Below are 20775 nucleotides of genomic sequence, written 5' to 3'. Positions count from 1 at the left end.
TCCTTAGTGGACTTTTCTGGTTTACAAAATATAGAGGTACTACTTCATTATAGCTAGGGAAGGAACCTACTAATTGGTTTTGCTTGTCCAATGACTCTTATCTAATATCTGACTAGCATTGGTTGTTAATGCTTTTTGTTGCATAGTATCAAATTTTGGTAATACTAACGGTGAAATAGTTGATTGTATGCTAAATTTTAACTGACACGATTTTCTGGTTGTTTCAGAGTTGTCAACAAAGAAGTGTTTGCCATGCAACTCAAAGGATATGCATCCTTTGATTGAAGAATTGGCAGGTGATCTACTCCCATAGGTTTGTGGTTCACTGAGTTATTGATCACCTACAGTATCTGTTGTTTCTTCTCTTCCAGTATGTATTTGCTTTAGGTGGATGGATAGAATTTGATGAGTGAAAGTGGTTTGTTAAAAATGAATAGGTGAAGAAGAGTTAAATCCGTCACAAAAGGATCGGAAATGTTTAAGCTCATAGCTGATGTTGCAGAAGCAAAGGTATCATAAGCCACTTTCCTGATCTGCAGCTCCCTGCATATATGAAAATGAATTTAAGTTGAAAAAATTATCTGTAGCTACAACAAAATGTTCGCTGCAGGTCATCATCCAGACCTTGATCCTGTTAAAATGTTTTGTGATGAAATTATATCATTATGCATGCAGTAGTTTTTGTCTGAGGGTGTAGGTTTCAAGTTCTTAGTCCTATTTTATTAATTAAATTTTCCTTGTACCTGCAATGTCTTGGGGGAAAGGTTGTATGTAATTAACCAGTCTTTTGTTGATTACTGCTTTACCTTAGCAAATTGATTCATATGCCAAAATAGTGTAGCATAATAACCATCAGTTGTTGATCATATACGCGTCATACTTTCGATTATCTCGCTTCGAAATGGGATCATCCTAATATCTGTGTATGATTGAGCCCGCAATGTCTTGGGGGAAAGACTATTCAACCGGTCTTTTGGTAAAGATTAAAGACTGAAGGAAGATGCAAGTCAAAATCTCAAAAGTATAATGCAACTTTCCAGGGAGTATGCTCAACTTCTTTTTTGGTAGTCAAGCTTTATGTGCACGGAATCCCCACTTTATAACACTTCAACCAGCATTCCAGATCAGCTGGATTTATGGTTTTGTTTGGAAATCTTCTTTTCGTTGTTGAAAAAATAAATAAATCAGAAACTAAATGGAAAGGTTATAAATTTCCCTTTCTGCAGATGTGTATCTAAAGAACTAATCGGAATAAATCTTACAAGCAGTCAAGAGGCCAACAAAAGGCCATTTTACATTTCTTCTGGGGCTTCATCTGAATTTACACCCTGCTCATGATCCTATAAAATGTTCTTTTTGTAACATTCCACAGTTGTTCATAAGTAGCTAAATGTTTAACCCACCTCAGATGATGTTAATATATTCTGCTTCATTGGTTAATGATGCACTCCTAGGGAAAGGTGATTCTGCATGCTGAGGTCCTCATCGACAGCAAAATTTGACATCAAACCTGCAAAGCCAACCAAACCACATCACAAAGTCGTCAGATTGAAAGTTGCATAAATGTAAGAATCACTGTGCCATTACAGCATCAAACAACCAGGGAACTTTCTCCATCAGTTTCTCCTAGTCTAAATACAAAAGCTCAGGTTTATCTTCTTTTTGTCTGAACAGAAAAATCTTGAAACCGTGCATTAGTTTTGACATATCATAAAATAGATACTGGAATGATCCATCTCTGAGTAATGGAGGTAATCTAGAGTATGACTCATATATGATCAAAACCTTATGGTTACAATGTCAGACTAGTTTAGAATACTATACTACAATAATTGAAATGCAAATGCCATGTCTCCGAAAGTATCCAAGGTTTAACATGCATTGTGCATAAAGAAGAACAATTACACAAGCAAAACCTAGAGCACATCTGAAGTTCGTTTACACCATTCTATATTAGTCTAATATCCAGGAAACGCACTCAAATTTCCTTCAAACAGCAGGATATCTGTTAGCAAATTGTATTGCTACTTAACCTTAGAAGAGTTCTTCCTAAAATAACTCGGTCAAGTGGCCAGGAAAAAAGTTTGATCCATTTTTGAGAAATTAAAATACCAGAACACCCATATTCATATATGATCAAAAGTTCAAAACCTTATGGTTACAGTGTCAGACTAATTTAGAATACAATACTACGAATATTAAAATGCCAATGCCTTGTCTCCAAAAGTATCCAAGGTTTAACATACATCAGCTCTTGCATTCTTCATTACTAGAAGAACCATTTTTTTCCTTGTCTGAAATTACTAGAAGAATCATGGCACCAGTAAAACATAGCAAGCACATCTGAAGTTCCTCTCTACCATTCTATATTAGTTAAATATCCAGGAGATCTAACAAACAAACTTAAATGTCATTTCAAGTATGTAGACAGAAAAGATACAACACAAATTGTAACTTTTGTCAACAAACACTTCCTAAAATAACTTGGTCAAGTGGGGCAGGAAAAAAGTTTTATTCTTACTATAAAGCCAGTAATTACAACACCCACACTGATGGTAGGCTGGTGTTACAGAATTAGTGTGTTCCTGCTCAAGTGGCAGATAGGCAATGCAAGTTGAATGTGCTATGCTTCCTGCTTTGTGCATTTCAGGTGTGATCTTCCTCGAAAAACTAGTTAGTTGTTTGCAATGAAAGAGCTTATTGCTACTGTTGTCTTGCATAAAGATCTCACCTAATTCAAACTTCGGTAGCAAAAGTCCCATCAAATTTCATCCGACAGAAAATTTCAATGCCATCATATCAACTAAAAGAGTGATGCAACTCTGGATCTACTTGAAGCAGACTTATATTCAGCTAACACAACAACTACTCATTGCACTAACCCACATTGCCAACAAAACTCAGATTGAAGAGACATACTAACAGCTGCCGAAACAAACAACCACTTCTCATTATCAGTTTAGTACCTGAAGCTTGGAACCTCATCTTGAGACAGGCTTTTGCAGAAGAGCAGTCAAGTAAACCTCCCCATTCTTCTCATTCTTACTCGCCGTCGCCCACTTCACTCTCCGGTACCCCAACTTCCCAATCAACGGCCCGAAAACCTTCTCGAGATCCACCCCCTTGCTGAAGAAATGATCCAACCACAAGTACCCTCCTCCCCTCAACACCCTATCCGCATCATACAACAAAAACTCCAACGCCGTCACCGGAATCCACCTGTTCACCGCGTGCCCGCACCGCACCAGATCCATCACCCCATCGAACACCGGAAACCGCTGCTGCAGCGGCACGTGCAGCGGCACCAGCCCCCTCAGCGCCACCGCCTCATTGTTCGGCGCGCCAAAATTCATCGTTGTGGTAACAACCGTCACATTGTACAGCTTCATCCTGGCGGCGAATGTCCCGGTGCCGCCGCCGATGTCGAGGCCGAGGCGGAGGACAGCCCCGGCGGCCTTGGCGATTTGGAAGAGCTGCGGGATGGGGAGGTCCAGCTCGGACTTGTAGGTCATAAAATTGGTCAGCTCGCCGTTCAAATCGAAACCGGAGGTGGGATGGTGGCGGTTGAGGCAGCTGAAGCTCTTGCAGGTGTACTTGTCCCATAGGACATTTTGATCCGGGAGAGAAGAAGCGAAAGGGTCATGAGAAAGTGAAGATGTGGGCTTCTGCGGCGTTCTGGAGAAGCATCGGCGGCGAGGGAGGGGGTGGCAGCCGCGGAGGATGAGAGTCTCGGCAATGTCGGAGTCGGCGGGGCAGAGCGAGAAGGGTGTGTAGTCCATGTACTTGTTGAGGACGTCAGGGTGGTTGTGGCAGGAGGAGGCTATTGGGGAGAGGCGGGAGTAGAGGAGGAGATCCGAGGAGGGTTTGAAGGTGGAGGAGGAAGCGGCGCGTGGAGGCGGGTGGCTGCGCGTGAGGTGGTTGATGGTGGCGCGTATGGTGTGGAGCTGGTGGAGGAGGTGATCAGGGACTGGGTTTTTGGGAGGGGGGGATTGTTTGGGGGATTGGATGGTGGAGGAGAGGTGGTAGAGGGAGAGAATGTTGGTGGCCACCATGGCCATTAAGAGAAGCAGGTTCAGACCCATTGTGAAACCCATTCTGAGCTTTCTTCAACCTCAAAATGGGACTTTTGGGAGCTTTGAGATTTGGGTTTTGTGATTCTGAGCTTCTTGAATCATGTGAGGGTGTTCTGTCAGTGAGTGTTTGACTTCATGGTGAAGTAAGCAGCCTTTTATTACAATGAAGCAGTTGGGGAGTTGCAGACCTGGTTGGGGTTAGAGTTGTAATTAGTTGATATTCTAAGGGTGGAAAAGGAGAGTTGCATGGGTTGCATTTTGATTTCTTTCTTAGAAATTGTTCTATGTGAATCAGCAAATTCAAAATATCTCAGCCGTTGATATTATATTTTTTTTTAATAATAAAAAATATATACACGATGTTTTTGAACCTTCTATTTCTATTGGTGCAAGTGCACTTCTCTTCTTTCTTTTGTTATTATTATTTTTTTTTTTTTAATAAGGGCTGGTCAGCCGTCCTCAAACCTTCATTGAAAAAACTGATGAATACAAAAGAGACGGACATAATGTCTAAACCTCATATTACAATACACCTCAAGAGAACCTTCTGAATAATAACAGAAGTCTCTACTGCGAACATGCACCAAATAGCAAAAAGTGTCATATGGACTACTCCATTTGCTTTACAGTAATAGTGGCACATCGAAAAGTTAAAGCAATGTCATAAAACCAATAAAATAGTTTTCCTAATATGCTGAAGACCAGAAATAAATCCCTCGCACGACGTTTCATCCTGCCACTAGGAGGTTGCACCCAATTCAAGATCTGCCGCCTCGCTAGGGCAGACAAGGTATACTGAGTATGCAGCCTGGTACACTGCCCACATGACCTTACCAAAGGTTGGTAGAGATTTATTGTAAATATTTGAAACAAAATAACAAAACTAAAAAATACATAATATAAGCCCACCCGCAGAGGCCCAATGAAGGAAGACAAGCCCATAACCCATGTTGGCCATCACCATCAACCTTTACCAACGAATCATGATGCCAGCGAATCTCGACCGGAACTAGTGGCCAGACCACGCCACAGTCTATCCCCGCAGCCGCCAAGTAACACAGAAGTCCAATCACCGTCGTCGAAGCACTCAAATAGGGCAGTACGCTTAATCGTTGTTGCCGAATAGCCATTTGCAGCAGGGTCAGATTGCACCCGGATTCAGATTGTAACCTCAAATGAGCCACACGCCCTCCCCCAACCTCCGACGACCGCGGCCAAAGGCATATTTGTTGGCCCAAGTTGACGGTTGCATACTGTTCGACGATCTCGGCAGTTGCATACGGATGACTCCACCATCGACCTTCCTCATTCTGGCCTATACTCCGCTTCGGACCTTCATCGGCTGACTAAGAATCGAAACCTACCCGTCTGACGACGTCCCGAAGACGTGCAACCAGTTCTTCTCTTTGAAAACGAAACTGTTTTTCACTTCTTCGAAATATGCGAAGGCACCGTTATTTCTTTTGTGAAGAGGAATTTAGAACTCAGCCTAACTGGGAGTCTCAGTCCCACCCGGTCTATTTATTAAAGAAATATTGGGAATCGAGGGGACATAAAATCTGAATCTCAATTCTCATAATAGAAATTATAATAAATTCTGAATAATAATAAAAGTCTCTTCTTACCATATATCATACACTAATAATGTGCGCTAATCGATCTGCTACACCGTTTGTCATTTTCTTTAAGTTGGTCAAAGTGTGAAAATAATTATAGTGTGGGAGGGACTAGAGGCAAGTGACGTGTTTTTTCTTTATAAGAGACACGTGACATGTTGGGCCCACTTGCATCTTTTGGTTTGATTTTTATAAATGGATTTATTTTCATGCAGAATCTATTCCATGATTTTATATTCCTGCTTTTCTGACTGTTGATTAAGAAAGGTAATGCTCTTTCTGGGGACGGGCTGTTATCGAGTCCAGCAAATTTCTGCAAATCTGAAACGGTTTTTATCTTTTTTTTTATTAAGTGCAAAAATAGAAACATGCACTTCTATTGTAAAGTTTCAATCTCAACCGAATTTTGTAGCGAAAGCGTGTAACTACATAAGGTATTGAAGTGATTGGTGTGTGAATGAAGTTTAGCTTGATAAAGTGTGATCGTCTTAATTCATTCATCTCAATGAAGTCGCACTAAACACGTTTCTGAATCTTTAAATTAAAATTTTTAATTTTCTTCTATTCAAACAAAAAATCATCATTTTTTAAGCAAAGACCACCGAAATTTTATTTGAAAGATGTTGATGGTGATGATGATCACTAGAGACCAAACTAGGATTTAAAACTTGGGGAAAGCGGTTCAAGAATTGCAAAACTAGGATACCTATTAATAAAATAACCCAAAAAGCTAGACATCAATGACAATACATTAAAAAATCTTCTAAACCTCTAAGCAAGTAAGCAGCATTTTCATATTTCCTTATTATAAATTGGGTAATTAGTACACTGATATTCTGAATTATTCTCTGTGTTTTTGGACCTTGTGTTGCTGCTATTGGTTAGGAGGGGATCCAAGAATTGAATTAAGGTCAATTTCTATATAATTGTATGAGGCATAATTGATTTAAGAATGATGTAGACAAATGTTGGGGGTCTAGTCCCTCATACAGTCATACCATATATCGGTTCCGCCCTTGATAATCACAATCAAAGGTGTAAACTAAGAGTGGATTTTCGATTAGGCGTTCATTCAGACCACAAATTTTTGTTTCCATCGTCCAATTAGGTGACATTACGTCTACAACTTTAAAGGAAGAAAAGTTGTTCTTGATATCCATCATTTACACAGATTATATAAATTTAAAATTTTGAAAATTTCATTAATATGTTAACGCCTAACGTGACACAAGTCAGTCTCATAATTTGAATTTTTACGACAAAAACAAAAGGGGGCCGTGGGTCGCAAAGCTTGAGCTTCGGCTTTCATCATAGCTATGTGGGCCGTTAGAAACCTAAATGGACCAACTCGAAACACAAATCGAATGAACTACTGGGTCGGCCCAGTTTTCCTTTCGTCCTTTTTTTCCTCTCTATATATAAAGATTTCTGAATTCGCGTCCGACCAACGCAAACCCAGGTCGGAGCGCTTAGATCTCTACTCACAACTTGAATCAATGGTAAATTCTCTCCCTCAATTTCAATTTCCTTCTACTTAGAATTAGGGTTCTCAAAGTTTTTGTCTTTTCTATCATATCCTACTTGTTATATTTATATAGATTAGGACTGGGTTTTAATCAATTTGTACTCTTCAAATGTGTTTTTGTCATGTAATTGGCTGGTAAATGGATTTGGAGCTGAATTTGACTGAGAAGTAGTATTAAACATGCTTTGATCCATGTTATTAGCAGTAGTAGCAAGTAATGACTTCAGACAGTATAAGTAGTTTAGGGTTTGGAATTGAAGTGCAAGTGAAGTTGTGAAACCCTTTACACTCTTGTAATGCATATCTGAATTTAGGGACCCCCAGTTGGCTGTATCATGTCGAGAAATGTAGGATACTCGTTCATATTTTTCAACTAGACGGTCAGAGTTAACTTACTCGACTTGATTAGATCAACAGAATCACTGCCTTCTTTTCATTGTTTCTTTCATTAAGTCTATACAGGTGAATGGATGGAAGACGCAAACCAGAAACTGTTAGTGTTATTTGTGGTGGTGTACCCATCTTTGTTGTTTGCATATTATTAACACTTATGCTTTTTGTCATTATGATCGATTGTTAAGTTTTTGTTTGCCTGTCATTGGATGTTTGTTGTTTTTTAACTTTATGGATTCCATTCTTAGGCTGATCCCGAACTCGAAGCAATCAGACAAAGAAGAATGCAGGAGCTTATGGCTCAACAAGGCGCTGTAAGTACTCAATAACTTGAGTTTTTCTGAATATCTTTGCTCAAAAAAGAGGTTGCCTTCTTGGCACTTTTGTGCTGACCTCACTACTTTACATTGATACATAGGGAGGGGCCAGAGGGCAGCAAAACCCTGAACAGCAGAAGGCAAATGATGATGCCAAGAGGTTGGGTTTTAAATCAATTAGGGCGTTACTTTGTTTTCTTTTGTACCAATAATGTTCTTGTTAATCTCATACATAAGGCAATAAATGTAGGGAGGCAGAAGAACGGAGGCAGATGATGCTTAGTCAGATTTTGTCATCTGAAGCTCGAGAAAGACGTAAGTTGATATCGGAAATAGGCATTTGAGTTCTTAATTTATTTTTACTCTGAATTTTCCTTTATTACTTCATCTATAAGGAGAAAAACTATTTCTGGTTTAGGATAATATGTTTGGATCACTGTTATTGACTAGTAAATATAATGTAGTACTTAGACATCTTGGAAGGATATTTAGTTTTTCAAAACTGAGAATGACAGAAAAAGACACGATCTTTATAAATTAATCCCAAGCAACGATCTGCTGTGGTTCAGTCAAATGCATAGCAAGTGCAATTTGCCTAGGGTACTTGTACATTATCTTTTACTTAATGCTATGCATGTGCAGTTGCTCGAATTGCTTTGGTGAAACCTGAGAAGGCAAGAGGTGTTGAAGATGTCATACTGAGAGCTGCTCAAATGGGCCAAATAGCTGAGAAGGTATGGTGTATCATTCTCATATCCTCGTCTGTCTTATACTTTCCCCATGGTTTTTTATTTTCCTCACTGCAAGCATTCATAAGAGCTCATCTATAAGAGAAACAAAGTGCTTAGAACTTCAATTGTCAGGTTACTGAGGAGAAGCTTATTTCATTGTTGGAACAGATCAACAACCAAACCACCAAGCAGACTAAAGTCACTGTAAGTCATGACTCATGACAATCTAATTACAGTTTTTACTTTGTTTCCTTTTCCATGGTATATATACCTATACTGATATTTCGCCTTGTGTTACTTTCTGTTTTCCAGATTCAGAGGCGTCGGAATGTTCTTGAAGATGATGATTGATTTGGATTTGTGTGTTACAGTTGATGGCTTCGCTGTAAATTGAAACATAAAGCACTTGTTATTGTGTTGTGAAATATGTTACTCTATCCATGCTTCTACTCTTTCATCTTGATATTTTGAGTAATATCCTCCAGTGCAAATTTTTGCATGAAGTTGAGAATTTTCCACCCATTATTGTTGTAAGCTTTTGACATGTCAATTGGAAATGGAACATGGAGACAGTTGGATTGGAATGACTATGGCAATTTTGAGTAAAACCAACTCTAAACAGGTTGATACTAAATTTGCAATTAGACGGAATTTTTCCCCGTTTATTCGTAAAATATTGTTTGTTATGTTTTTGTGACGCCGATGCATGGCCCATGAAATTGGGTAAAGAACTAAAGATAGTCGGTACTCGGTAGATGTATGTTATGCCTTATGTTTATTTCCACTGTGCTAGACATCATAACAAATACTCATAAAAAATTCTTAAAAGATAAAGCTCAGGAAAATTCAAAATTGACATCAGTTTATTACCGTCCCTTCTTTTGTTACAGGCCTCTATGGACGTGATTTGACATCAGGCACTAACTACCGTTTTAGGTAGATGATTAGTTTCTTCTTTACCTATTGTAATTGTTCTTTTTAGTTGTTCTTTCTCTGTATTAGTAATTGGTACTTTCAGTTGTACTTGTTCAGCTTGTGTTTTCTTATGGCACGGTATTGGCTTAGCCCCCCTTGCTATGTACTATGTATCTTTTCTTTATTTATTAATAAATTCGGGTAAGAGCGCTCAGTTAGCTCTTATTCCGCTTCTCTAAAAAAAAAAAAAAAAAAAAATTGAAATGATAAACCTGTCGCAAAATCTAATACAATCTCATTAGAGGATGTACAAAGCTGTATCTTATGAGGAGGAAAGAAATACATATTGGATACCATATAGAAATTCATAAATTATATATTTTTCACAAACTATTTACTATCATATTACACTCAGTCAAGAATTGAAGAGTCGGTTGGTTCTTAAATTGTACTCTGTTATATTACAAAGAATTCTCCTCAACCTCCAAATTTAGAAGAGCATATTTTAAAGCGCCTGTTGGCTCACTAGAATAACAACATGGTCTAATTTATGACTAGCATAACAGCATTAGATTGTTTGAAGTTGGGTTTCAATACTACCTTTAATAATAATGACATTGCAACACTTCATCAGAATACAATGGAATAGAATGCATTTTACCACTATAAACCTGATTAGGCAAACGTATATCAGAAGTTAAGAGTTTTTAAATTATTAGTTTTCTCGAATATCTTACTTAAAAATTGGACAAACTTTCACTAGTGTTATTTTCCTCTCTTTTATTTGTAGTTGATCTGTTTTTCAAGGAATAATGTATTTATTTAAGAAAGTATTCACGGAGTTGGGATACTTGTCAATCACAGTACTTCTATGCTAACCCATGCTATATAGGTGAAAGAAGATTATCTCCGAGCTTGTACTTACGAGACCCAATAAGATTTTTATGCCTTTTTTTTTTTTACAGCAAAGCAATACAAACTTGAAACTTGGCAGTCGAGTCCTAATGTAGTTGTCAAACCTTTCCATGTACTCGAAGAGATTATTAGTAGTAGTTAATAAGTAGGCTCTTACCATTAGCTAATGTAAACATCTGATGGCTCATTGCTTCTCCCTTGTTGTATATATTTTTCATTCTCGGTGTTTTCATGAATTCGATGCATTTCCGTGAAATTCTGTAAAGAACTAAAGATTGTCAGGAACTAACATCAGAATGTGAATCCTTTGCATTTTGTTTTTCCTCATGAAAACCAAAAGAATAACAAAGATATAACATTATTTAGACATAATTTGATAAAAAAAATTCTCTCTAATAAGGACTTTACAATAAAAACCAAGTTAATTTACACAAAAATTAAATTTCATCCCAAATATCTCATTACTATTTACACGAAGTCAACTCTATAATCATATTATATGTGTAATCAACATCAGTGAAAGGTGAAAGGCTAACTAACCATTTTTTAGTTGCACTCAACTTGTCCAACAGAAGGTATATTAAACTTTGTCCCAACTTAGATGACAAATTTTCGATGTACGTGCTTGAATGAAGAATCAATAGGAACATTAAAGGGGCCGTGACTACTTACTCAATTTTAGACTAAAAATTGCCCACTTACTCCAGCAAGAGATTTTTAACCCCATTTACCCAATCTAAATATGAATGACAATGTTACCGTTATTTGAATTAACAAACCCTCAGACTCTCTCTCTGTCTCGTCTCCTCTTAGAGACTCTCTCTCTCTTCATTCCTCGACCGAGTCGATTCAGCGAGTCTCAACCTCTCGCTCTCTCCCTCTCTCTCTCTTCCTTCCTCGACCGAGTCGATTCCGCGAGTCGCAACCAGTGGACAACAACAACCATCACTGCCGGACGAGGAATTGACGGTGATTGCCGAGGCAGTTGGAGATGAAGATCTCGACGTCCCTCCACCATCTCTGCCGAGCGAGGAATGGATGGTGATTGGAGATCTGGGTTGGGGATGATGATCAAGAAGCAGGTTTCGGTCTAGGCTACCGGCGCAGGGAACGCAGAAAGCAAAACGGTGGTCGTCGACGCTAAGTCGCCGGGGAAGAGAGATGACAATCACTCGCGGGGATCATTTACAAATCCGACTCCGATCCAAGACCCACTGCCACACCTCAGCCCCAACGCCGATCCAACTCAGCCCCTTACACAACCACGCCCCGACGCCGGTCTCACACTCTGGTGGGTGCCCAGAGCAATTTCTGGGTGCCCAGAGAAATGATTTTTTTCTTTTTTTTGTATACTTTGAGCTCCGATGGGGAAGGAAAAAAAAAGAAGAAAAAAAGAACGTGTACAATTGAACATATAAAATGATCAATTGTGTATTTAGTGTATTCATTTTGGTTTTGGGAGTTTATGCAATTCACTTGAGGGGTGAAAGACAAAGGAGAGTTGAACAAATTTTTGCCCCAATCCTTGAACATAAGTCAATTACTGCTACCAATTGTTGGACAATTCTTAGCTAGGTTCATCTGAATATGTTCCCTTGTTTTGTGTTTTACATATTTTCACTTTAGAGATTTTCAAAATATAATTATTAATTGTATCAAAGAAATGAAGGTGAAAAAATAAAATAGTATGCACTAATTTTTGTTTGTTAGAGCATCTTTAGCAATGCTAATCATTTTTGAGTCAAATTTTAGCTCAAGTAGCTAAAAAGTCATTTTGGCTAACCACTTTATAAATACGTCTGCATCATCAGTGCTCTCTAATTTAGCTAGTTTTGAATTTATATTATTTTTTAAATGAAGATTAAATGGTTTAAATATATTTATAAATTACATAAAATAACTGAAAATGAATGTTTTAAATTATAGAAAGTCTCATCTCGCTCTCTATATTTAGGAGTGAGATAGCCAAAAGTTATAATACAGAGTCACTTAGGAGTCTGGTGCAACTGCTAAAATATCTAAAAAGCTAAACATGTTCTCCAAAATAGCTAATAAGCCAAAACAGAGAGTCTGCTAAAGATGCTCTTACAGCGATGGAGTAATGTGAAGAGCTAAACAATAAAAAAGGGAAAGGCAAACGTTAATGAATATTTTTTTTGTTAATTAAGCAGAGACAACTCTAATCATAGAGAGGGAATCTAAAGTCAATCAGCTTAATGATCATTAGTCCATCAAAACAAAGACTATTGATTCTTTTTAAAACAAAGACTCATTAAAGTGACAAACCCACTCTCTGTTTTATAATTGCTCCCATCATCATCGATCACATTGCATGCCATTTTGTAAAATGGCCGGCCCTTCTGGTCAAGTTATATATACCAAACAAGTTATTCAATTTGTATATAACTTGTCAGAAAAATATATACAGACACAGGTAGATATAGCGAGTAAGATTGGCCGGAATGGGTACAACGGTGGAGGATGTGGTGATAGTAGGAGGAGGGATAGCCGGACTGGCGACAGCGGTGGCGCTGAAGAGAGCTGGAATAGAAGCGTTGGTGTTGGAGAGATCGGAAGGGCTGCGAGCCACTGGTGCAGCTTTGACTCTATTCCCAAACGCCTGGATTGCTCTTGATACCTTGGGGGTTTCTCATAAGCTTGCTACTTATACCCCATCTCTCAAGTAAGTAAAAACGCTCTAGTTTTACTCGTAAAAATTGTGGGTATGATCTTAATTATCTTGGTTTGCTTATGTTACATTTTATTTTATTGTTATTTTTTCGTATTGTAATTTAAAAAATAAAAATAAAGCAGAAAGAAAGAAAGAAATATAGTATACTAAAATTTTGAAGCAGAGGAGTTATTTTTCGTGGTTGTCACTGAAGTCTATATTCCTTAATTTCCTCCTTATTCTGATTAGTTTTAATATGAACTGTAACATGTATTTGGTCATTTCTCTGGAACATGTGGTCATTTGTGGCTATATTCCACCTATACTTATATTTGGAGCTTATGATCTATCAGGGGATATGTAACTGATCTTGATACTGGAGAAGTTCAAGAACTCTCTTTCACCAGAGCCAATGGGTAAGTTTATTAAGCAAAGGTCTTATTATTTTTGTGTTTCCAGCATTCGGAATATAAATTCACACAATACACTGATTTGAATATTGTTGAATGTCATCCTCAATCATCATGAAAATATGCAGTGATGCAGCTGGACCGAGATCAGTACACCGGAAAGCCTTGCTCGAGGCTTTGGCAGGTGAATTACCGGTTCATTCGATCCGTTTCTCTTCCAAGATCTCTTCTATTGAAACACAACAACATGAAGGTTCATCCATTGCCATTGTTCACGTGGAAAATGGAACTGTCATTAAAGCAAAGGTAAAGTTAGTTGGACTAGCATAGAATTTGTATTGGAATCTTGAGTAATTCATAGAAGGGAGTAATGGTCTATAACTTGTCTGTTCCTTTTCTTCAATTATAGGTTCTCATAGGGTGTGACGGGGTTCACTCAGTGGTGTCACGCTGGTTAGGACTCCGTGAGCCAGTCCTTTCAGGTCGATCAGCTGCTCGTGGCTTGGCTGTGTATCCTCAAGGCCATGGACTCGAGCAGAAGGTGCGACAGTATGTAGGATCAGGCAGAAGGGCTGGCTTCGTTCCCCTCACCGACAAAGAGATCTACTGGTTCTTCACTGTCACATCTCCAGCTAAAGGTTCGAAACCTTAAACTGTGCAACAAAGTATTTGTATATGACAGACTGTATGGTAATTACATATATAAAACAATAAGGGTCTTCCACCAAATTGCCAGATGGTTTTGGGTTAGATGTTCTTAATTAACATAGATATGAGAGCACGTATATCGCTGGTGTGGAAGACGGCTTCTCCACCAATTGTCAATTGGTTTTGGTTTGACACATGCTTTGTTTCTCAGATTAGCAGGCTAAGTTCTATCAAACTATCAATTGCTGGAAATTTTATGCTACATTTTGATTGATTGCAGGGACCTCCCAAGCGAAAGATCCCGAAGATATACAAAAAGAAGTACTTGAGAATTATGCCAAGGACCTCCCACCTATATTCTTAGATGTTGTGCAGCACACAGATCTTTCGACATTAACATGGGCTCCATTGATGTTTAGATATCCCTGGAACGTAGTATTTGGCAACTTAAGCAAGCAAAACATCACGGTGACCGGCGATGCCATGCACCCCATGACACCTGACCTAGCACAGGGAGGTTGCTCAGCATTAGAAGATGCAGTGATCTTAGGCAGGCATATTGGGACATCCTTTGTACAGAACGGACGTGTACTTGTACCGAACGAGATTAGTCAAGTACTGGGTAAATATGTGGAAGAAAGAAGGTGGCGCGTCGCTTTGTTGATCACAGGGTCATATATAGCAGGATGGGTGCAGCAGGGAGGATCTGGATGGGGTATGAAATTCTTGAGATATTCCATATTTTACAAATTCCTTTTCCTTAAGATGGTTATATACGTAAACTATGACTGTGGGAAACTCGACTTCTAGTACACATTTCATTCATTGTGGAGAAATTGACCTCCTCCCAAGCAGCCAAAATATATAGGTTGATGATTCTTCTACACAATGCGATCTCGAGTGCAGACTATAGAATAAAGAAGTTGTACGTACCAAGTACCAACTGATTAGTGAGACCTCACGAAGAGCCAATGTAGTAATGCAGTCCTGCATCAGTTGATTATGTACTCAGCCGTGCTTAATTGTTGTATTCAATGGTGAAAAATAATAAGGCCGTTAGAATGCTCATTAAGATTACTAGCTCATATGTGGAATACTTACAATTATTAAGTTTTTAATTTATTTCCTCCTATATCTTAAACAAATAATGGATATGTACATATAACTAGCCAAGTAACCTATAAACCTGAATAATATGCGTTTAATTTTCACCTTTAACATTGTGAAAGACATGAAATAATTGATGATTGCAAAATTGCAGTAGAAAAAGGAAGTAATGAAATTTCTGGGTATAATTACTGATAGGTGTTCTTCGGACTTTTATCAGTAGTGTCTATTATTGTCTTAACCAAGTCACAGTCCTTTGCATAGACCCAATTGCTATGAACTTGTGGGGAAAATAAAATAATAGCTTTTCTTATAATTAATCCTCGATGCAAAAATTTAGAGGATCCTAATTGGAAATGTCCTGATTAAACTTTTTTGCTTATTTGATTTGATATTGCTGTGTGTACACACGTTACCTTCATAGCCGAAGCCAAGGATTTCCTGTTTAATTAAACCCCCAACGAGGACATGGCAGCACAAAGACCTTCACATTTTCATCTAACAGGTCAATAAGCTAGCCAAGAGTTTGTTCTATTTTCAATTCAGTAATAAAGAACCTAATTTTCAGATTTTATTCAAATAAAAAATCCAAGAACTTTAATAATGATATAAAGTGCCCATAACAAGCTCATAGCATATGATCCAGCTGATAATCCAATGAGATCTACAACATGAATTAAGAGAGCAAGACCTTGTCAACATCAAGGTAATTTCATCAATCACACCAAATGCACTGCGTTCGCACACAAATCATTTGAGAAGGGTTCTGGTTAGATGTTCCCTTGCTACAGCCCAGGCTTGTGTTAGAGTCTGAAGAGTTCGAAAATGAGGACAAGGATTAGATTAATACTAAACAAGAAGAGCTTCAAATTATAGTAGCAGGTGGCCTAACTGTGGTTTGTATACCAGTTCGATCGTAAAGTTAGGGTGTTAGTGGGGTTAATGCCGCTTGTACATCTGAAATTTTTTGTACATCAAGATTTCAAAATAAACAGATAGCAAGCTATCAACAAATTAGGGCACGTTTGGGAGTGCTTCAGCAGGAAGCACTTTTGCTCAACAACTGTTTTGCTGGACGCGCTTCTGTTAGAAGCACACAAGTGCATTAACCAAGTGCTTCCTATAATGCACTTGAAGCACTTTGGGAAGAAGCCCAGTGGAAGCACTTTTTAGTGCTTCAATAGCCAAGAAAAAAATTTCAGCAGTTTCTACTGAATGCCGCCAGAAGCACTTTTGAGCGTCTGAAAGCGATTTTAGCACTACCTAACAGGCCCTTAATCAATTTGGTTTCAACTATAGGCCCATCAAACAGAAAGTTTGCATTACCTGCTCAGACAACGGTGCATCAGCATCCATGGTATGAGTTGCAACCTTTCCTGCGATAACAGTTGGATCTGTTTCAAGTATCATCCTGCAATACAAGTTAAGTATATGAGATGTATAATCCGATACTCGTTGACTTTGCCATACTCATCAAAGAGTGTGCTAACTTTAGAGTGACGATATAAGAAACATATTGCATACCCTCCATCAACGATCTCATCAAAGCATAGAAGTATGAGATCCAGGTTCTCTAGCGCCTCCCTTTTGTCGACATTGTGCCTGCAAGTAGGACATGTATGAATATATAACAAAGGTCCGAAATAAATGATCATCAAAAGTAAAAGGAGTTTAAGGAAAAAGTTATGACCAATTAAGTGTACCTCAAGAGAAGGGCAACTGCATCAAAGAATCCCTGAAGTACAGTGGCTAAAATGAGTTCGTTTTCATCGTCGCCTCCAGTCACAAAGAAGTGAAGGTCCTGCATAAACTTGTATATAACAACGTTGCTGTCGAACATCATTATCTCCGCTGCATAAGATACAATAGTAAATTATGAAAACTGTAAATGTGGTGATATAACATCACTTTCTGTAGCATATCGATAAAAGAAAAAGAAAATATCACTGGACTGGCACTGTATGTACCTTCTAGCCTTGCATTTGTCTTTAGAGTCTTAGCGAATACAGATTTTTCAAAAGCTAGCTTTGCACCATTTGTTGGCCAATCATCTGAGTAATACTTGACAGCCACACGCTTCCCTTCAGAGTCTAGAAGAAGAATGTTCTTCACAGATGGGGATGAATCCTAGATAAAATAAAAAGTCGATCAGAACAGCATGCATAAACATCAACTACAAATCCTATACGCAGGTTGCCTAATAATTTCATTCAATACAAATCATAAGTTGTATTCAAATGGCATATCAAGATTCTATGGATCAATGCAGTCCAAATTCATACACAAATACAACATTCACATATTGAGGATCTCCTAATCAAAGGAAATACAAAGCGGATCTCGTAAAACAAGAGGAATGATTTTGACAGGGAATCGCCAAATGCGAGACTCTGAGACTTACACGATAATTGAAGAGACTTCCCATTTTGATGTGATGCGGATGATGATGATCCTGAGATACACTATTCTGTTCAGCGTTTCAGGGTTGAGACACCTTTTTCTTTAAAGGGACTGAGATGGGTAGTTTGGTCTTTAATCTCATTTTTTCGCTATATATAGTAAATGGTCAAGTTTATGGCTTTGAATGAAAGAAGAAAAAAACCTAAGTATGAGTTCTTTTTCTGTCTATAGGCACTTAAGTTTCAGATTCGTTTCATCAGCTAGGTGAATTGACAGTTTAATATTTACCACTATTTGTTGTCCACATTTTTCTAAAGTAGCAATTACATGTTCAAACTCAAATTAAGTAAAGCAGTGTTTATGTGCTTTAAGGCGTATACAAGATATAAAAAAATGTTTGAAACGTATCCCACTCAGAAGAAAGATTGGAGATAGTTTACTTTCAGTAATTTAACCGGGTCCAAATGCAAACTACTTAAAGTAGAAACTAAGTAAGGAATTATCAATTATGCCTTGAGATTCACCAAGTGGTCAGTCTTATTCATTTTCTTATGCCATTGGATAGTCTAAAACTGCACATTGATATGAATAGAAGAAAACTGCAGCAGTTCAACATCGAAATTGTTTATGTTTGGTTGCCACTGACCATTCATTTCTGCTTTACCCATATATGCTTATGTTATGCCAAAAAAATAAAGTGAATGCGGGAGAAGGAAGTCATCATTGTTTGCATTGAAATATATTCCCAATTTGGATGGGGCATCTGATCGATCGAGCTAGGTCAAGACTTTATGTTCCACACTCTAATTCCCTCTTCTTTCTCATAATTTTCCTTTTGTTCAACAAAGAGAGAGAGGAAAGATCAATAAACTTGACCACTTGTTTCTGTATATGAATTCACCTTTTTTGTTGTTTAGTAAATGGTCGAGTTTATGGCTTTGAATGGAAAAAACTGAAAGCAGAGAGAAATGATGATGGGTTGAATTTTTGATTGAATCTTTTTTCTGTGATAAATTGATTGAATTTTTGGTATTTTTTTTTTTAATTGCAGCATTGCATGTTGGTTCTTTGAGATATTGAGGAATTCTTTGGTTATTGTACTTAAATTTTTCAAACATTGCATGTTTCCTGTCTCTGTCATTTATTAGCCGGATACAGAGATAGAGCTAAAGTTTGAAATTATTGAAACAAATTCAGTGTATAGTGTTGTTATGTCTCTCATGTTTATTACTCTCGAAACTCTGTCTATGAAATTAGGACTTCCCTGTAAAGACCCTTTTTTTTTGGGATCAATTCTGTAAAGTAGTCATTTGATGAGAAAATCGATCAGTAGGGAATTTGAGAAGAACAGCACCAGGATTTTTTACAGGGATCGAGTAAGCAGCATTGATTATCGGAGAGATATAAAGAGGGAAAGGGTTTGTATTATTTTGAAAGGGATTTGATGGTTCTTTCTGCTCAAGATTCCGCATTTCTAATTGCCAAGATGCTCTGAATTCTGTTGTTCATGTTTCCTTATGGTGGAATTTGACTAATTACATATAAGAATAGTGTGTAATTGTTACTTTTCCTTTTTATTGCTCTTAACTCAAAGTTTGATTTTCAGATGAAGTGGCATTTGATCTTAAGATTGGGCTTCCGGTATGGGTACTATATATTGTGGACATAAGTGAACAACCAAACAAAGGAATAAGCTTTTTTTTCTCTAACTTTTTGTTAAACTTTAGATGGCTCTCTCTCTGACTCTCTCACGAGAGTATGTCCGCTTGCGGCTATCTAACCCTAGTGGCGGCGGTAAACCTACGATCGAGAAGGTGGGTTATCCCCTCTTCTCTGTTCGCTCTTCTGGTGACGGTGATGGATTTCTGTTTCATCATGTCCCCGATCTTGCTTCATCTGGCCGTCTTGTATTGACCAGAGGCACTTTTGCTATATGGCCGGTGGGTTCTATTGGTGGTGGTCCTCTGATAACGGTTGCGAAAGCGGCGTGTCATGGTTTTGAGTATATCAACGATGTGGGTTTGGCTGGGCAGATCGATGATGGTGGGAGGAGGGTGGATAGCGGGGCCTCTTGCTGTCTCCTTTTTCTGTCGATGTCAATCGAATCGAGGGTGGATCTCGATTTGGTGCTGATGGAGTCGAGTGATGGTGGTGGTGGTCCTGCGGGGCAAGACGACCAATCTCAGATCGAGTGTTGTGGTGGCGATACTATTGCCAGGTGCTATGCAGGAATTGCGACTGACCGGCTAGAGACAAGGTTTGTTTTGTTCTCCTTGGGCCCGAAACCTCCGATTCTAGGCGGTGGTTTCCGGGTTTGGGATTTGGATGCGGCTATGTTTTGGTCTGGTTGCAAGAAGGGCTTCAAAGAGGACGGCGGCGGCGGTTTGGTGATGGAAAAAGTATCTGCTTGGGGTGTCCTTAGCAACTGTGGTTGGGCCTGGGCCCTTTCATGGGCTTTGGCTTCCATCTCTGCTAGGGTTTGGGTTGCTTTTGTCTTTTTTGTTTTTAATTTTATTCTGGTAGATGAGGAATTTGCACCCTCATCTACTAGCAATGTTTAAATTTTCATAGGTCGCAGAATCTAGTTAGCTCGGTTGTTACTTTTATATTTCCTTGCTTCTGCGCTACTAGATTTTGTAAGAATAAAGGTGCTTATTCGTCCTTAAAATGTGACCCGGGAGTGCGTAGGTTCTATGTTAGTATAGGTCCTTTGTATGTCCTACAGGACGGCTCTTTCTGTCGGCCCTTATGGGTGTGTCGTTTCTGGTACTGCTTGCTGAACATTAATATATCTGACCTCCTTGGATTCAAAAAAAAGGAATAAGCTTTTCAAAAATGTACAAATAAGCCAGACTAGACCACAGCTTATAGAAATTGCTTAGAAAATTTGTACTGTTTTGCTATGTGTATCAAACTGTATAATGCATATAATATTTTCTGTTTTCATTTTCTTGATAGTAACAAATAAAGTTGTTTGTTTTTTTATGTTAGTTTGTTAAACTGACAAAAACCCAAACCCAAACCCAAATCCTAACCCTAAACAAGTCGATCTCC

General features: G+C 38.3%; 4 protein-coding genes across 5 annotated transcripts; 2 read left to right on the top strand and 2 right to left on the bottom strand.

The window, feature by feature from the left end:
• Positions 1-1202: 1202 nt before the first annotated feature.
• Positions 1203-4274, bottom strand: LOC133729325 (probable methyltransferase At1g29790). The gene is made up of 2 exons (XM_062156828.1): positions 2967-4274; positions 1203-1510 (listed from the first exon to the last, which is right to left on the bottom strand). Exon 1 carries the CDS (start codon positions 4092-4094, stop codon positions 2982-2984), a length of 1113 nt encoding a protein of 370 aa, XP_062012812.1. The 5' UTR covers positions 4095-4274; the 3' UTR covers positions 1203-1510; positions 2967-2981.
• Positions 4275-7038: 2764 nt separating this feature from the next.
• On the top strand, positions 7039-9239 carry LOC133733040 (uncharacterized). 2 transcript variants are annotated; one of them, XM_062160652.1, is made up of 7 exons: positions 7039-7188; positions 7856-7921; positions 8026-8084; positions 8175-8239; positions 8567-8658; positions 8824-8859; positions 8968-9239. In XM_062160652.1, the coding sequence occupies exons 1-7, from the start codon at positions 7054-7056 to the stop codon at positions 9004-9006; spliced, it is 492 nt and encodes a 163-aa protein (XP_062016636.1). In that variant the 5' UTR covers positions 7039-7053; the 3' UTR covers positions 9007-9239. The 2 variants fall into 2 exon arrangements, with proteins under 2 accessions (XP_062016636.1, XP_062016635.1); XM_062160651.1 differs by having other exon boundaries at positions 8788-8859.
• Positions 9240-12813: 3574 nt separating this feature from the next.
• On the top strand, positions 12814-15292 carry LOC133733448 (monooxygenase 2-like). The gene is made up of 5 exons (XM_062161067.1): positions 12814-13168; positions 13510-13572; positions 13695-13872; positions 13976-14204; positions 14495-15292. The coding sequence occupies exons 1-5, from the start codon at positions 12948-12950 to the stop codon at positions 15022-15024; spliced, it is 1221 nt and encodes a 406-aa protein (XP_062017051.1). The 5' UTR covers positions 12814-12947; the 3' UTR covers positions 15025-15292.
• A 575-nt stretch (positions 15293-15867) lies between these two features.
• LOC133734086 (coatomer subunit zeta-2-like) lies at positions 15868-17825 on the bottom strand. The gene is made up of 6 exons (XM_062161737.1): positions 17723-17825; positions 17289-17448; positions 17025-17172; positions 16846-16923; positions 16648-16732; positions 15868-16131 (listed from the first exon to the last, which is right to left on the bottom strand). The coding sequence occupies exons 1-6, from the start codon at positions 17744-17746 to the stop codon at positions 16072-16074; spliced, it is 555 nt and encodes a 184-aa protein (XP_062017721.1). The 5' UTR covers positions 17747-17825; the 3' UTR covers positions 15868-16071.
• Between the last annotated feature and the right edge of the window lie 2950 nt (positions 17826-20775).

Source organism: Rosa rugosa, chromosome 2 (assembly GCF_958449725.1).
Source record: "Rosa rugosa chromosome 2, drRosRugo1.1, whole genome shotgun sequence".
Taxonomy (NCBI): Eukaryota; Viridiplantae; Streptophyta; class Magnoliopsida; order Rosales; family Rosaceae; genus Rosa; species Rosa rugosa.
Note: the sequence above shows the minus strand (reverse complement) of the source record. Positions and strands in the feature narration are given on the sequence as shown.

Coding starts and splice junctions, on each gene's coding strand:
- LOC133733040 (XM_062160651.1), top strand. CDS start 7,054: ATGAACTACTGGGTCGGCCCAGTTTTCCTTTCGTCCTTTTTTTCCTCT. Junction 8,085..8,174: donor GCAAATGATGATGCCAAGAG/GTTGGGTTTTAA, acceptor CAATAAATGTAG/GGAGGCAGAAGAACGGAGGC. Junction 8,240..8,566: donor ATCTGAAGCTCGAGAAAGAC/GTAAGTTGATAT, acceptor ATGCATGTGCAG/TTGCTCGAATTGCTTTGGTG.
- LOC133734086 (XM_062161737.1), bottom strand. CDS start 17,746: ATGGGAAGTCTCTTCAATTATCGT. Junction 16,733..16,845: donor GATGAGATCGTTGATGGAGG/GTATGCAATATG, acceptor CTTGTATTGCAG/GATGATACTTGAAACAGATC. Junction 16,132..16,647: donor ATGCACCGTTGTCTGAGCAG/GTAATGCAAACT, acceptor CGAACTCTTCAG/ACTCTAACACAAGCCTGGGC.
- LOC133733448 (XM_062161067.1), top strand. CDS start 12,948: ATGGGTACAACGGTGGAGGATGTGGTGATAGTAGGAGGAGGGATAGCC. Junction 13,573..13,694: donor TCTTTCACCAGAGCCAATGG/GTAAGTTTATTA, acceptor GAAAATATGCAG/TGATGCAGCTGGACCGAGAT. Junction 14,205..14,494: donor TGTCACATCTCCAGCTAAAG/GTTCGAAACCTT, acceptor GATTGATTGCAG/GGACCTCCCAAGCGAAAGAT.
- LOC133729325 (XM_062156828.1), bottom strand. CDS start 4,094: ATGGGTTTCACAATGGGTCTGAACCTGCTTCTCTTAATGGCCATGGTG.